We start from the raw sequence: 13,507 nt of genomic DNA, 5'->3' as shown, positions 1-13,507 counted from the left end.
TTAAATTAACATTGTATATGGAATGCCACAGAAAGGGTAAATGGCCACTACAAATATACCTCAACTTGGGTGAACAGAAATTTAGGGTGAAAGAAGAAGTGTCATCAAATACATGCCAAGAATTTCTTGTTTCTCACGTATTTCCTGGACAAAGACAGCAACAGCATCACTTTAACACTGTCAGATACATGAGCCATTATCAGAAGAGGCTTCAACCCTTGTATTCAAGAAAGTTATTGAAAAGGAAGAGGCTTCCTTTTTGTATCACAAAGCAATAGCATATGAAGAGAACAATCCACATCAGTAAAATAACCTGCTCAGCTTTTCAATTGTCCTCTACCAGATGGTTTTACAGATTTTAAAGTGGTGGAATTATTATGATAATTTCATTTTCAAGGTAGCACTGGACAAAGAACAAGTAATTTCTGCATCTAGACCATAACTGGTTTGAGCTACCACATTTTTTTGAAAAAAGTACCAGTTCCCAACCTAAAGGCTGCAAGCAGTGATGACTCTATTACATCCCTTGCTAAGCTAATTGTTAAAAACATGTGCCTTATTTCTGAGTTTGTCTAGCTTCAGCTTCCAACCACTGATTCTCCCTATACCTTTTTCTGCTAGATCAAATAACCACCTACCATCAAAAATCTCTTCCTCATGTCAAAATCTGTAGGCCACGTCCCCTCCTAACCTTCTCTGAGATAAATTAAAAGGACTGGCTGGGTTTCTTAAGTTTCTCACTGTAAAGCATATTTTTCAGACCTTGAACCATTCTTGTAGCTCTTTTATAACGCCTTTGCCGTTATAAACACGCTGTTTTGAAATATGAAACCAGTTGGGCACATTATGCCAGTGACTGTCTCTCTAATGCTATCTTACAGAGGCAATAGCACTTCTTACCTAATAGTGCTGTGATTATACAGACAAGAATTGTAAGGAGCTCACCTTCAGTTATCTTCCATGAAGGTTGCTGCCTTCTAGGATGCAAGTTTTCATTTTTTGTAACATCCAGTCTTTGAGGAAACAGAAGGCAACAAGGAAGCACCAACCACAGCCAGAACACATAGCATGGCCCTAGAGAAAGAACAGTTTGAAGTTAAGTGCTGACTAGAAGAGGCTTGAAATGTAAAAGATGGTTTTATTTGATTCCTGCTGTATTCACAGAAACAGAACTTCACAATTTTTATTAATAAGCATAACTGTATCAAAGAGACACCTGACTTCAATGATGGGCTTCTCCACCTAACTGGAACAACCTGCAACATCCTTATCTGCTTGTGCCCAGAGTGGTAACTTGCTTGACACAAACAGGCAAAGCGGGGTTATTCAGAGAACGTTCTACCATTCTGACTGCGCTTTCTCTGCCCTGTGCCAAATTAGCTGCGCAATCCAACCATCTCCCTCCTCTTGTCTTCACTTAGGTTCCAGTCCATGCCCTTCCCTCCCACTCCCTTTACTCTACGTCACCCTGCTTCTTTCCTTTGAACACATCCTTTCCCCCAACCCCACCAAAAATAATGAAACCAGCATAGCCATGGGCAGATCTAGAATTTTGAAAAGGGACTGCAGATGGTGAGGCATCATCCATCACACATACAAACAATGCAGATTTTTCTGCTATTAAATATAACCTAGAAGCTTTACGGCTCTGCTAGGGGCCTAGGGCTGTACTATCCAGGTTAAGATAGAAGTGAAAACAAATAGAATTTCATTGGCATGAGTTAAAAGCAATCTGCAGGGCTGTGAAACTAGATCAACTTTTAAGAGGATCTTCTACCAGCCATCAGAATTGCAGCAGAAAGGCTAGCTTCAGCACTGGGACATCAAGACAATTAAAAAGAAAAGGTTGTTAACTCCTGAGGAATGAAGAGCTGAGAAGTGGACTGCAATAAGCCGTGAAATCAAGTGACTCCTTCAGCACTGCCCGACTAGAAATGTTGCTGCCACTGCCAGGTATTTGGTGTTAACCCTGGGGAAGAGCAGGATCAAAGGGGGGGGGTACAGCACCCAGGCACTTCTGCACCCCCTGGATCCCCCCTCCCTGAACATGGCTTGTTAGGACTTTGTTCACACATATCTTCTCCTTAGTCAGCCAGTCTTAACCAGGGTGGTGCAGCACTGTTTGGGATGCAAAGCCCTTTCCTCACTGGAGCCCAGAGAGCTACAACCGGGCTGCCCTGCTGCGGGCTTCCTCGAGGCTGCACCACAGTCGAATGGCTCGCGAGTCTTTTCTTTCTGTGGTCAAAATACGAGTGAAAACTAAGCGCTGGCATTTCCCGTGAGGGGGAGGGTTTAAGTGGCTGAAAACCCCTGCTCGACGCATGAAGTGGGGGGGGGGGGGGCGGCCGCAGGCCGTGGTGGGGGTGGCAAGCGGGAGCTCCCGCAGGCAGTCACGGCGGCATCGGCAGCAAGGGGGCGGGGGCGGCAAGGTGGCCACCGAGCTCGGGGTGCGCCGCCAACCTCAGGGGGTGCACGTGCACCCGCGTGAACCCCCACGCGTCACCAAAGACTCAGTCTTAGAGGAGAAGCTGTTCATAGATTCATAGAGTCCTCAGTGGTCCATCTAGTTCAGGGCTGGGAATAGCTGTGTGTACACGCGGGGGGGACGGGGAGGGGGGCTGTGTGTACACGCGGATCCCGCTCTTAGCTACTCCTGGACACTACCCTAGAGGAGCCCCGTGCTTGAGAAACCCCCGAGGTTCTTTGTATCGTTTATTAGACCAGCGCGGCTCCAACCTCTACCCCTGAGGAACGTGTGGGGGCAGGGGCGTGCTGACAACCAGCCATGTCGGATCCTGTCATGCGGGGGCGGGGCTGGAAGTGACAAGCGCCAGCGCTGAGGGACCGCGGGCGCCACTCGCGCCCTGTGCCGGGCGGGGCCAGCGTGGCGGGAATGGGAGGGCGGAGCATCCTCCAGGCTGCCGGATTGGCGCCGCGGCTTGGCGCCACTTTCTAAAGAGGCGCCAAGCGGGGCAGGAAGGGAAGGAAGTGGTGTTGAGTCCTGTTCACTCTCGGCCCGGCCCAGTCCAGCCATGCCTGCCGACTCGCAGCCGCTGAGCGCGGAGCTCGCCGCGCCGCCGCCCGCTGCCGGGGAGCTGCAGTACCTGGAGCAGGTGCGGCACATCCTGCAGCGCGGCCACCGCAAGGACGATCGCACCGGCACCGGCACCGTGTCCGTGTTCGGCGTGCAGGCGCGATACAGCCTCCGAGGTGACCGCCTTCCCCCTGCCCTGCCCCGCGAGGCCCCTCCAGGCGGGCCAGCCCGGCCGCTGCTGTCGGGCAGAGGCGGACTGCTGTGGGGGTAGGACGGGAAGGGATCCATCTCCCGGCACGGAGAGCCCTGGGTCCCAAAGCATGCGAGGCTGCCGGGGGAAATGCTTCCTGGCCCCACAGCAAGCAGTTGATTTAAGCTGAACGAAACCCAGGATGAGCGGAGTGGTGTTTGCCCTGTTATTCTGCACTCAGGTGACAGGGTGGATGCGCACCTTTTATAGACTAACTAAATAAGACATGGGTATATGGCGAGAGAGTACGAGCTTTGGTGAACCCAAGTTCACCAGCCACCTTCTAAGGACCACAGAGAATCCTGGTCCCCAGTCAGGGTACCGGGAGATCCTTTGAATATAGCGCTTTTACCTGCAGAAACACCTACAAGTGATTCACCTGATAGACCCAGAAAGCACACATGCATGTGCTTCCTGCGGGACAAACAGCAGTGGCACATATTTGTGCAAGAGGTCCCTGGGTGTGCATGTGTGCTCTGGCATGTGGCAAAGGGACCCAGGTGGGGTAGAGGAGGCTGGGGCTGGCCCAGACAGCCTTACCTGGGGGTCTCCTGAGGTGGCATTAGCACTGAGCTGGCCACTCCGAGGCTGGCTGGCAGCCAGAGTGTGTCTCTGGCCAGCCAGGCTCCAGTTCCTGGCAGTGCACAGCTGCCATGTGTGTTGCACCACTTTTTTTTAGCGGTGTTTTGGGGGGTGTTTCTTGACACTGGGATCTGCTGTCATAAATATCCCCACTGTGCTGCTAATCAGCAGTGTGGTGCACATGTGCCACATGCAGTTTGTGGCATCTCAAATGGCTTTGAGGCACTTCAACCACTCATGGGGACATGCCCAGGGATTTCAGATAGGGCTCCATAGTGTCAAAACATTCAGACTTTCTCTTTCTGCATCCTTTGTAACAGCAGAATCGCTGTATTATTTTTCTGTAGTCAAAGAACAAGCAAAATTTAAGAGCTGATATTTTCAAAGGGGCACCTTAACTCTAATGAGGGGTGCTAGGAGTTGGCATTGCCTCCCCTCTTCTTTCTGCCTTTTGTTTTCTAATTTCTCCTTCTACAAGGCTTTGCACACATCCTTTCACAGCTATCTGATAAAGTGAACTTTAGCCCACAAAAGCTCATGCTGTATAAAATATCTACTTTGGTTAGTCTATAGGGTGCAAATCTACCCTGCCTTCTAAAAAGGTTGAGAAGTGCTGACTTAGAAGCGCCAATGCACCAAAGGTAGTCTTATCTCCATAGCTATGACAAATATCCAGCGCTTAAGAAAGGAAAAAAAATCCCTAGGAACCAAGGAAGGGGTGGGAGGGGTTGAAGACCGACAGAAGCCCTGAAGCATTGGATTAATATACACCTTGTACACATGAGGTCAACCCATGTAAACACCAAGTTTCTTCTTAATCTGCTCTTAGTTAAATGAAGTATTCAATGATATACATCACATCCTCCTCATACTACTCCAGGAATACCTGTGGTACTGTTCCTTCCATAAACTTGACGAGAGTCTTATTTATCAACTGCATATACCTATCCTTTGTCATGCTTAACTCTGCCCCCACTGTGGTTGCAATTCCCTGGACTTACCAATTTAGGGTCATAACACAAATGTGAAGAGCAATGTGTAATACTTGATTAGTATAAAGTAACACTTCTTCATTGACACTTAACTTTTTTTTTTTTTTTTAACAAGATCAGTTTCCTTTGCTGACAACAAAACGAGTATTCTGGAAAGGAGTTCTGGAAGAGCTGCTTTGGTTTATCAAGGTATGATGGGTATCTAACTAAGGTGCCCTGAAAACTGTTGAGTTAAAAAATATATCATAGTAGGAAGTATTTTAAACTCTATGCTTTCATAAAAGGAACAAGCACACTGGAACATCCTATCAGTTTCCAGGCAGACAAGGTTCTTTGGGTGAATCTGATATCTTTTATTAGATCAACTTAAATAGTTGGGGAAAAATGTTTTTAGTAAGGTTTCAGGTTTAAAAACTGTTTGCGAGTCTGAGGATGCCTCTGCAGTTGTGTTCTTCCTGGATGGAATGAATACTGAAGAAGCCAGAGGCTGGGCTGGTATAATTGCAGAGGGTTCCTTGGACTGACAAAAGGTTTTTAAACCCAAAAGCTTGCTAAAATTTTTTTTTCCAATTATTTAAGTTGGTCTAATAAAAGATATTAGATTCACCCAAAGAACCTTGTCTGCCTATGTCCTCAGACCAACATGGCTACAGCCTACACGTCTGGACTAGTTTCCTGTTTATTTGCAGATATACCTTCAATACATTAGTTTCGTGCAAAATATTAAGATGCTAACACAATGCTGGAATTAGGTGACAATTGCCTTTAACTCTCTTTGCTCTTCAGTGAAATATCCTGAAGATTTAAGGGCTTGTATATACCAGAAAACCATATAGTTTTTTAGCTATAACACTAAAGTGGGGAAAACGCCACTAGAGTGCATGAAGCTAGGTTAATATAAAAGTGTTTTTGTGCTGACATAATCTATAACACTTTGGAAACTGAATGATGGCATGTCACTATACTGGACCTTTTTATTGGTAAAACTGTTTTATAGTAGGGTTTTCACTGGTGTAACAGTTGGTAACTAAGCACAAATCTAGCATGCGTACTAACAAAAATGAAGCATAGGCCAGGCCTGAGTGTGTTGCCATTTAGATGATGTTCCTTAATGCATTGAGAATATCCTTTGTCTAAGTGTTGAAATGCCTATGTGAAATGTCAGATAAAGTTTTTTAGTTAAATTAGAAACTTGTTTTTATGTTTGCATCTTTGACATCAAAGGCTAGTAGTGTTTTAGATGTGAATCTACAGTGTTGTAAGTCTGAACTTGACTGTTGCAAAGTGAAGTTAAATGCTCTGTTCACTTCAATTTTATATTCTTGCCTCAAGGGTTTATACAGAGATGGAGTACTACATGGGAGAGTTTCATGTGCTCTGTTAATAAACAGACTAGAAACTACAAGAAATAAAAATAGTAAGGAGAAGGAAGAAATGGTGGTCTTCTATTTCTTCAGCATAATAGAGTGTGTCAACTACAAACAAGCATATAATAATCTGTCTGTGATTCAACACATTTAATCAGAAGACTACTTGTCTTTTCCACAATAAGGAAAAAAGCAAATTTAGAATAGCATAATTTAGTACCAACACTTAAACTCAAGTATTTACCCTGGGTTTAGAGTTTCTATTTTTGCTATATTTCTTTTACCATGTAGGGCTCTACAAATGCTAACGAGCTCTCTGCAAAGGGAGTCAAGATTTGGGATGCCAATGGATCACGTGAGTTCTTGGATAAACAAGGTTTCACTCACAGAGTGGAAGGGGATTTAGGACCTGTTTATGGTTTCCAGTGGAGACATTTTGGAGCAGAATATCAAGATATGAATACAGGTGAATACATAACACTGTTCAGTTGAAAATGGAATATTTCATCTTTAATGTTTAAACAGATTAAGATAGGATTACTATGATCCCTTACTTCCAGGACATTAGGTTAGGATTGTAATGAGTGCACTTCTAATGTGAACTCCTGATGGTTGCAGTCTTGGCAGAACTGCAGGCAGTGTAGTTCATTTGTAGAACAGTGAAATTATTGATGGTATGCTATGTCACTTTAATTTAGAGCTGTTATCACTACCAGATTAAAGCCTATTTTGTTTTCGAAATAGTCCTTTGCTACAGCAAAAGTGGCAACTGAGATGAGAAACCGTGGGCTTGAAAAATGATTAATACAGTTGCTCACGAGCTTTACATATTGTCTTCAGCCTTTAAATGCTTGTTCTTTATCCTAGGTGGAGATAATGGAATGGTAAATTTATTAATAAACTCTATTAATAAATATTTTTTGCTCTGAATATAACTAACGTCAATGAGCATTCCTTTATAGAAAATAGGTCTTATCAAATTTTTTGGGGGGACAAAATTACAGGTCTGACTAAACAGCAACTATGTTGATATATCATACTTGGATTTCTCCAGGCCACTTGCCATGTTAATATATGACATTGATTTAAAAAACAAACTAACAAACAAAAAATTATGCATTAAGTGATCAAAGTATGATTGTGCTTTTAATATACAGACAGCCCATGTGTAGCACTCTTAATTGGTTCCAGAAAAACTGAGTGCTAAGTGAAACAGCATTAAACGAAAACCTATTTTCCTATAGGATTTAATGTAAATAAATATATTTGGTTCTGAACCACCTGTTGGCGGACTCTGTGCTCTCAGCAAGGCACCGCATGGTTTCTGCCAGGAAAAGCATCAGCTACTCCCAGCCTCATTGTTCCATTGCCACAATGGCCCCTGCTGACCTGTACTCACCAGCACACCTGTGCGCAGCCCCAGCTGCCCTGCCTGTGGATCCCCTGAATCGAGGATCTGCCCGCCCAGGGATTTACAGCAAGAAGACGGCTGCTGCCACTCCTCCCTATCCACCGGTTGCTCCAGCACCACATGCCAGAGCAGGCCCCAGGTTCCTGCCACCGTGTCCTAGGCTCCATGCTCATGCTGCCCAGCCCTCCACCTGCCCCTTTTTACCGCCACCACTGCTTCTCCCCACCTGCTTCAGCACTGCGTGCCGGAGCAGACCCCGGGCTCCTGCCATCCCACCCTGGGCCCTGCCTGCCCGGGCTCCACACTCATGCTGCTTCCTGCCTACCCGCCCCTTCTCGCTGCTGCTGCCGCCACCACTCCTCCCTGCCAGCTCCAGCACTACATGCTGGAGCAGACCCCGGGCTCCTGCTACCCCGCCAGCTGTCACTCGCTGCTTCACTCTGATGCTGCTGCTGCCACTGCTTCTCCCCACCCCCCATGCTGAGCATTATAATGAAACGCACTGAGTGCTAAATGAAACCAGGTAGGTGTTTTAAATGAGCACTATAGTGAAACCGCATTAAGCAGGGGTTGCCTGTATCTGGGATCCAAAAATGCAGGTTATCCATATAGTTTGGGTGACTGCTTTGGAAACACTGACTCAGAATTTATGGGTTGTCACAGGCAACTACTTTGGTGTAAAAGAGCTCTGTCAAAAAACAGGCTAACATGATCCTTGAATCTGTAAGTAGGGAAATACTGAATGGGAGAAAGAAGCGATTTTTTTTTTGCTGTGTACACAGCATTGGTAAGGCTGCTAGTAGGAGACTGTCCAGTTCTGATTTCTGCACTTGGAGGACATGGGCATACCATACTTTCCACTTATGTGTTCTGGAATATTAATACAGTTTTTAAAAGGACAGAATGAAGTGGTGGGGAATTGATCTTTCTTTGTAGTATATAACTGAGTAGCAGCAGCTAGCGATCCCAGCCCATTGATACAGATTTTACTTTGTTTCACCAGTAAACTGCAGAACCTACTATACCATATTTCTCATATATAATGTGCACTCTAATTTATAGCCAATGCTCTGCCATGCCACCTCCTGTCCTGAATGCTCTTGGAGCACTCTGATTGGTTGTTTCAGAAAACCAACTGGAGTGCAAATAAAGTGTTACAGACAGACAGACTAAGGCTTCTTTAAAAGAATATTTGTAAGCAAATCCTAAAGGAGAGCTACAAAAATTATCTAGGAACTGGAAGGTAAGGCTCATGATGTGAAGATTATGGACCTTAACCTAGTCAGTTTGTTGCCAATAATGCTGATGGGTCCCAACGGCATACCAATAATGATGTCTTAGATGCCAACATTATTAATTACTTTACTTTTCAAAAGGGCTGGGGGTGCATTGTGCACATCAGGGGTGTCAAAGATATGGCCCGTGGACCATTTCCAGCCTGCAGATCTGCATCACCCAGAGCTGTCCCCTCGTGCCATGTGATATGTACTGCGGGTCCTGCACTCCTTGGAGCAGGCGCTCTGAGACATAATCCTGGACCCAGCTGAGCAGGAGAGGGGGTTCCACATCTGAATCACAGAATGGATGCCACATGCAGCACAGTTTGCATGTCAAACAAGGCAGGCACCCCTAGCCCTCTGGGATTTGTGCTGCACATGGGACCTTCATGGCATATCCTGGAGCAGCTGGGGCCTACACTGCATATAGTGCTGCATGCATCATGGGTCCCAGACCAGCTGGAGCAGGTGCCGCATGTGGCATGTATCCCAGAACTGCTGGAACAGCCACTGCATGCAAATCCAGTATATGTGTGTGAGGAAGATCAGTGGGCTTGATTTGGCCTGTGGACTAGCCCAGTATCATGCATCTGGCCCAGGGACCAAATAACATTTACACCCCTGGTATAAATTGTTAATGTCACTAGTATTTTCCAAAGAAGAGGCACACAAGGTTAGTTTGGAGATGGAACTCAGTGTTCAAGATGTAAGGCTTTTTCATTCCAAGGTGGCATGCAGGAAGGAATACTGAGTGTCACTTATTTGGAAGCCAAGCCTATACTCTTCAAACAAGTGGAATATAAAACAATTTGACTCAAGTCTCATTTGGTAACTCTTTCCAGATTATTCAGGCCAAGGAGTTGACCAGCTGCAGAAAGTAATTGATACAATCAAAAACAATCCAGATGACAGAAGAATCATTATGTGTGCTTGGAATCCTAAAGGTACAGAACAGTATGCATGTGCAAAGTGCATACAGCTGCACAACACACTATGACTACTGCATGAGCTATGCCACTGTTATGCTCACTGAGACTTAAAAGCTAATGTAGTATGCCAACTGTCTGTTTTCTGGTAAGATATATATTTTTGATGACCTTGTAAAGGAAACCTAGCAGTTCACACAGGTGATCTATGATGCAATGCTTCATAAAAGGTAGGAGTCTGATTTCTCTTGCTTCTGATGGTCCAGGCCTTAGAACTTCAAGTATAAATTTGGATCTTTTCTAGGGCAGATGAGAAGAAATGTATACTATCACCCTTGAAAAAATTACTATGCAAAGATATTTTACAGAAAACTCCATTTTAACTTTAGTTTATTCTTAACTTCCTTTAAACAATGTTTTCTTCCTTTATATTTAAGCAGTTGCTATTTGTTTTACCATTTGGTAAATCTTAGGATTATACTAAAGACTTGGGAAGCAACAGAAGGAACAAAGTTTTTGGGTTTGTTTTTTTTTTCAAGTTTACCAATGTTCTTTTGTTGTTAGTGGCTCTCCTGGAGGCAGCAGCACACATGACAACATAACCAGCAATATAGATTTCTCAGTTAGAAGAGATGAAGATGGAACAAATAGCAGCCAGTTACCAAGTGATTGCTTTAGGGGACACACTTGCTTATGCATGCAGTGAGATGAGTATGACTATGAGCAGCATTAAGACATAAAACTTATTTCAGATGAATTTCTGGTTTTGACTTTGTTATTAATAACTGAATGGCCAAAACATTTTACACAGGTAACACTGGGAACTAGTAACAGCCAGTTTTGAAAGTCCTAACAGGGGGAAAAACATTAGAATTACAATATTGCCATTAGATATATCTATCCAGTTTGCCCTGTCTATATTAATGCATGATTTTCTGCTTTTGTGATATTTTAATGTTTGTACTACTTTCTTTTCTTCCCTGTTCCTATTTTAGATATTTCCTTGATGGCTTTACCCCCTTGCCATGCTCTCTGCCAATTCTATGTTGTAAATGGCGAGCTTTCTTGCCAGCTGTATCAGAGATCTGGAGATATGGGACTAGGAGTGCCTTTCAATATTGCCAGTTATTCACTGCTCACGTATATGATTGCTCATGTGACGGGCCTAAAGGTAAGGTAGTTGCCTCCCAATGTAGACATACTTTAATACCCAGCCTTCTGATTGGATATAGATGAAGAGCTGTCACTGTTCACTCTCTCTCACTACTTGAGTTTGCAGAGCAATATGAAATGTTTCTTTGCTATCTGGTGCAGCATTGTGGTAGTTAAGAATGATTTAAAATTTAATTAATGATTGGTTACTCTAGGGGGAAAATGGTTTTTAAATGGCACGAAAATGATAAAGACAACTTGATGCAGGGATTACACTTCAGAAATAGATGCGTCAGAACATTAACACAGGCACTGTAAAGCTGGGTATTTTTTAAATGAGTCTTATATTTGTCTGAGGACAAATATTCTCTTCCCCTTTCTCTTCAGGTTGGTGAGTTCATACACACGTTAGGAGATGCTCACATATACTTGAATCATATTGAACCTTTGAAAGTTCAAGTAAGTATATGTTTATGATATATATGTAACAGAGGTAGCTATCCAACTCAGAGTAATCCTGTATTGTCAAATTTGGTACTGCATATCGTCAACACTTTTATATTTGTCAATCCTTTAATGTTTCTTCACCATTTTACTACATGAATTGAGTGCTATGCTATCCTTCCAACTTGAACTGGGTTACAAATAAAATCCAATAGAATTTTAATTTGAATTCCAGACTAAATCTGAACTTTGACTTCACTCTTACAAAACCTTATACTGCTATTCTATTTAAATTCTTAATTCTATTTAAATTCTTAGCTTCTAATAAACATTATTTGGTTAGCTTCTACTAAGCTAGCTGAATAGTGGCACCTTTAGTGAACTTTATTTTTTGTGTATGTGATCATATTTGGATTGCAAACCAATGACTCTATTGTACACTTATCCATAGTAGGCACTTCTTCATCTAAGCCTTGTTCTTCCATCAAAAAAATTTTAAATGCTGTGAAAGAACTGAGAACATTGCAGGCAAGTTTTATTAACATGTACAACCTCCCTCTAATTATCTAGGAAGTCTACCTACCATTGGCTTTTTGGTTTTATGTTATACAGGACTGGTTGCACAATAGACTTATTTTTAAATTTCAGCTCGAGAGAGAACCACGACCTTTCCCAAAACTCAGAATTCTTCGTAAAGTTGAAAACATCAATGACTTCGAAGCAGAAGATTTTAAGATCGAAGACTATAATCCTCACCCAGCTATTAAAATGGAGATGGCTGTTTAACGCATGTAACTCTCTGGAACGCTTGCATTTAACAGGGTGGATTTTAATGGGAGTGGCGGGGAGGGAAAAGAGAGAGAGAGTGTGCGTGTGTGTGCGCACATAGGGCTGAGGGGAAGGGGGGAACCAGACACAAAGACCATGAATGATTCCCCCTTGCTCATGAGATTTTTGGATTGAAGTGAAACTTAAGTCTTGAGAGTGCTAACTTTTTTCACTATTTACTAGTCATGTATAAGTGTGGAAATATTCAAGTTACATTTGTTGGTTCTGGGTTGCATACTATTCTTACTGTATATAAATAATTTAGGAAGTGCACTGATTCTGCTGTGACTTAAGTTAGCATTTTAACTAATATTTACTTTATAGCTATTCTTAGCACTGTAGTCTCCAATGAGACCAGAGAGATATTCCTTGTTCTTGGCATGTATCTACATTGAATGTTTATGCATTAATATACATTTAAAATAAAAACCACTGTTTGTAAAGAAAAATATGGTTTTACCTTTGAAAAAAGTGCTTCATAGAGAAAGCAGTGACATGAGTTTTTTGTTTTTTTTTAAATAAATCTGGTTTTATAAATGTATCATTTGTTGGAGTGATACATCTTGAAGGTTCGTTACAGACTGGGCACATCTACACATTCATTAATGTGCCGTAATTGCAGTGCATTAATGATAGTACCTGTAATTACAGGTACTAGATTAATGCACCATAATCAGCGCTACTGAGCGGCAGCATCAGTGCATGCTCTTTCCATGACACTGATGCACAAGAGACTAATTCTACTGCGCACTACCATGGTTTTTGCCGGCCGTGCTAATGTACAGTAAAACTAGTCTACGTCTTTAGCATCTCATGTAGACTGGCTCAGTTTGTACTAAACACTGGTACTAAACAGAGGTACCTATTTGTACACAGCTATACTTCTAGGTTTTTTAAATGTTGTCCTTTTATAGCATCTTGGTTTGCTTTCTAAATTCTTGGTCTGGCCAAGTGAGCTAGTAGACAGCAAGGCAGGTTATAGTTCTGTCTGAATTTGAGGAGTTTACAATTGCCAAACTTAGTCAATGTCTCATGTTTTCCCATAACTAACTTTAACAGATGAAATTACTACGTTTCACAGAGCTGCCTGTCAGAACAACTTGTGTTTATGTACACAACTAATGAAGAAATAAAGCTTTTCACCTATCTACTAACATTTGCAGGACAAGTGCTTGTGTGTCCTATACACACTTATGCAAATCAGTAGGACATCTCTCATCAATGTGTAGGGGCTGAATTCTCTC

At 43.0% G+C, this 13,507-nt stretch overlaps 1 protein-coding gene across 1 annotated transcript; it reads left to right on the top strand.

Annotated features, from left to right (window-relative positions):
• The first annotated feature begins 2,915 nt into the window (after positions 1-2,915).
• On the top strand, positions 2,916-13,496 carry TYMS (thymidylate synthetase). Its single transcript, XM_090039768.1, has 7 exons — positions 2,916-3,210; positions 4,974-5,047; positions 6,517-6,691; positions 9,756-9,857; positions 10,835-11,010; positions 11,379-11,450; positions 12,084-13,496. The coding sequence occupies exons 1-7, from the start codon at positions 3,033-3,035 to the stop codon at positions 12,219-12,221; spliced, it is 915 nt and encodes a 304-aa protein (XP_089895894.1). The 5' UTR covers positions 2,916-3,032; the 3' UTR covers positions 12,222-13,496.
• The last annotated feature ends 11 nt before the right edge of the window (positions 13,497-13,507 follow it).

This window comes from Crocodylus siamensis, chromosome 3 (genome assembly GCF_052110815.1).
Source record: "Crocodylus siamensis isolate JL-2025a chromosome 3, ASM5211081v1, whole genome shotgun sequence".
NCBI classification, from domain to species: domain Eukaryota; kingdom Metazoa; phylum Chordata; order Crocodylia; family Crocodylidae; genus Crocodylus; species Crocodylus siamensis.
Note: the sequence above shows the minus strand (reverse complement) of the source record. Positions and strands in the feature narration are given on the sequence as shown.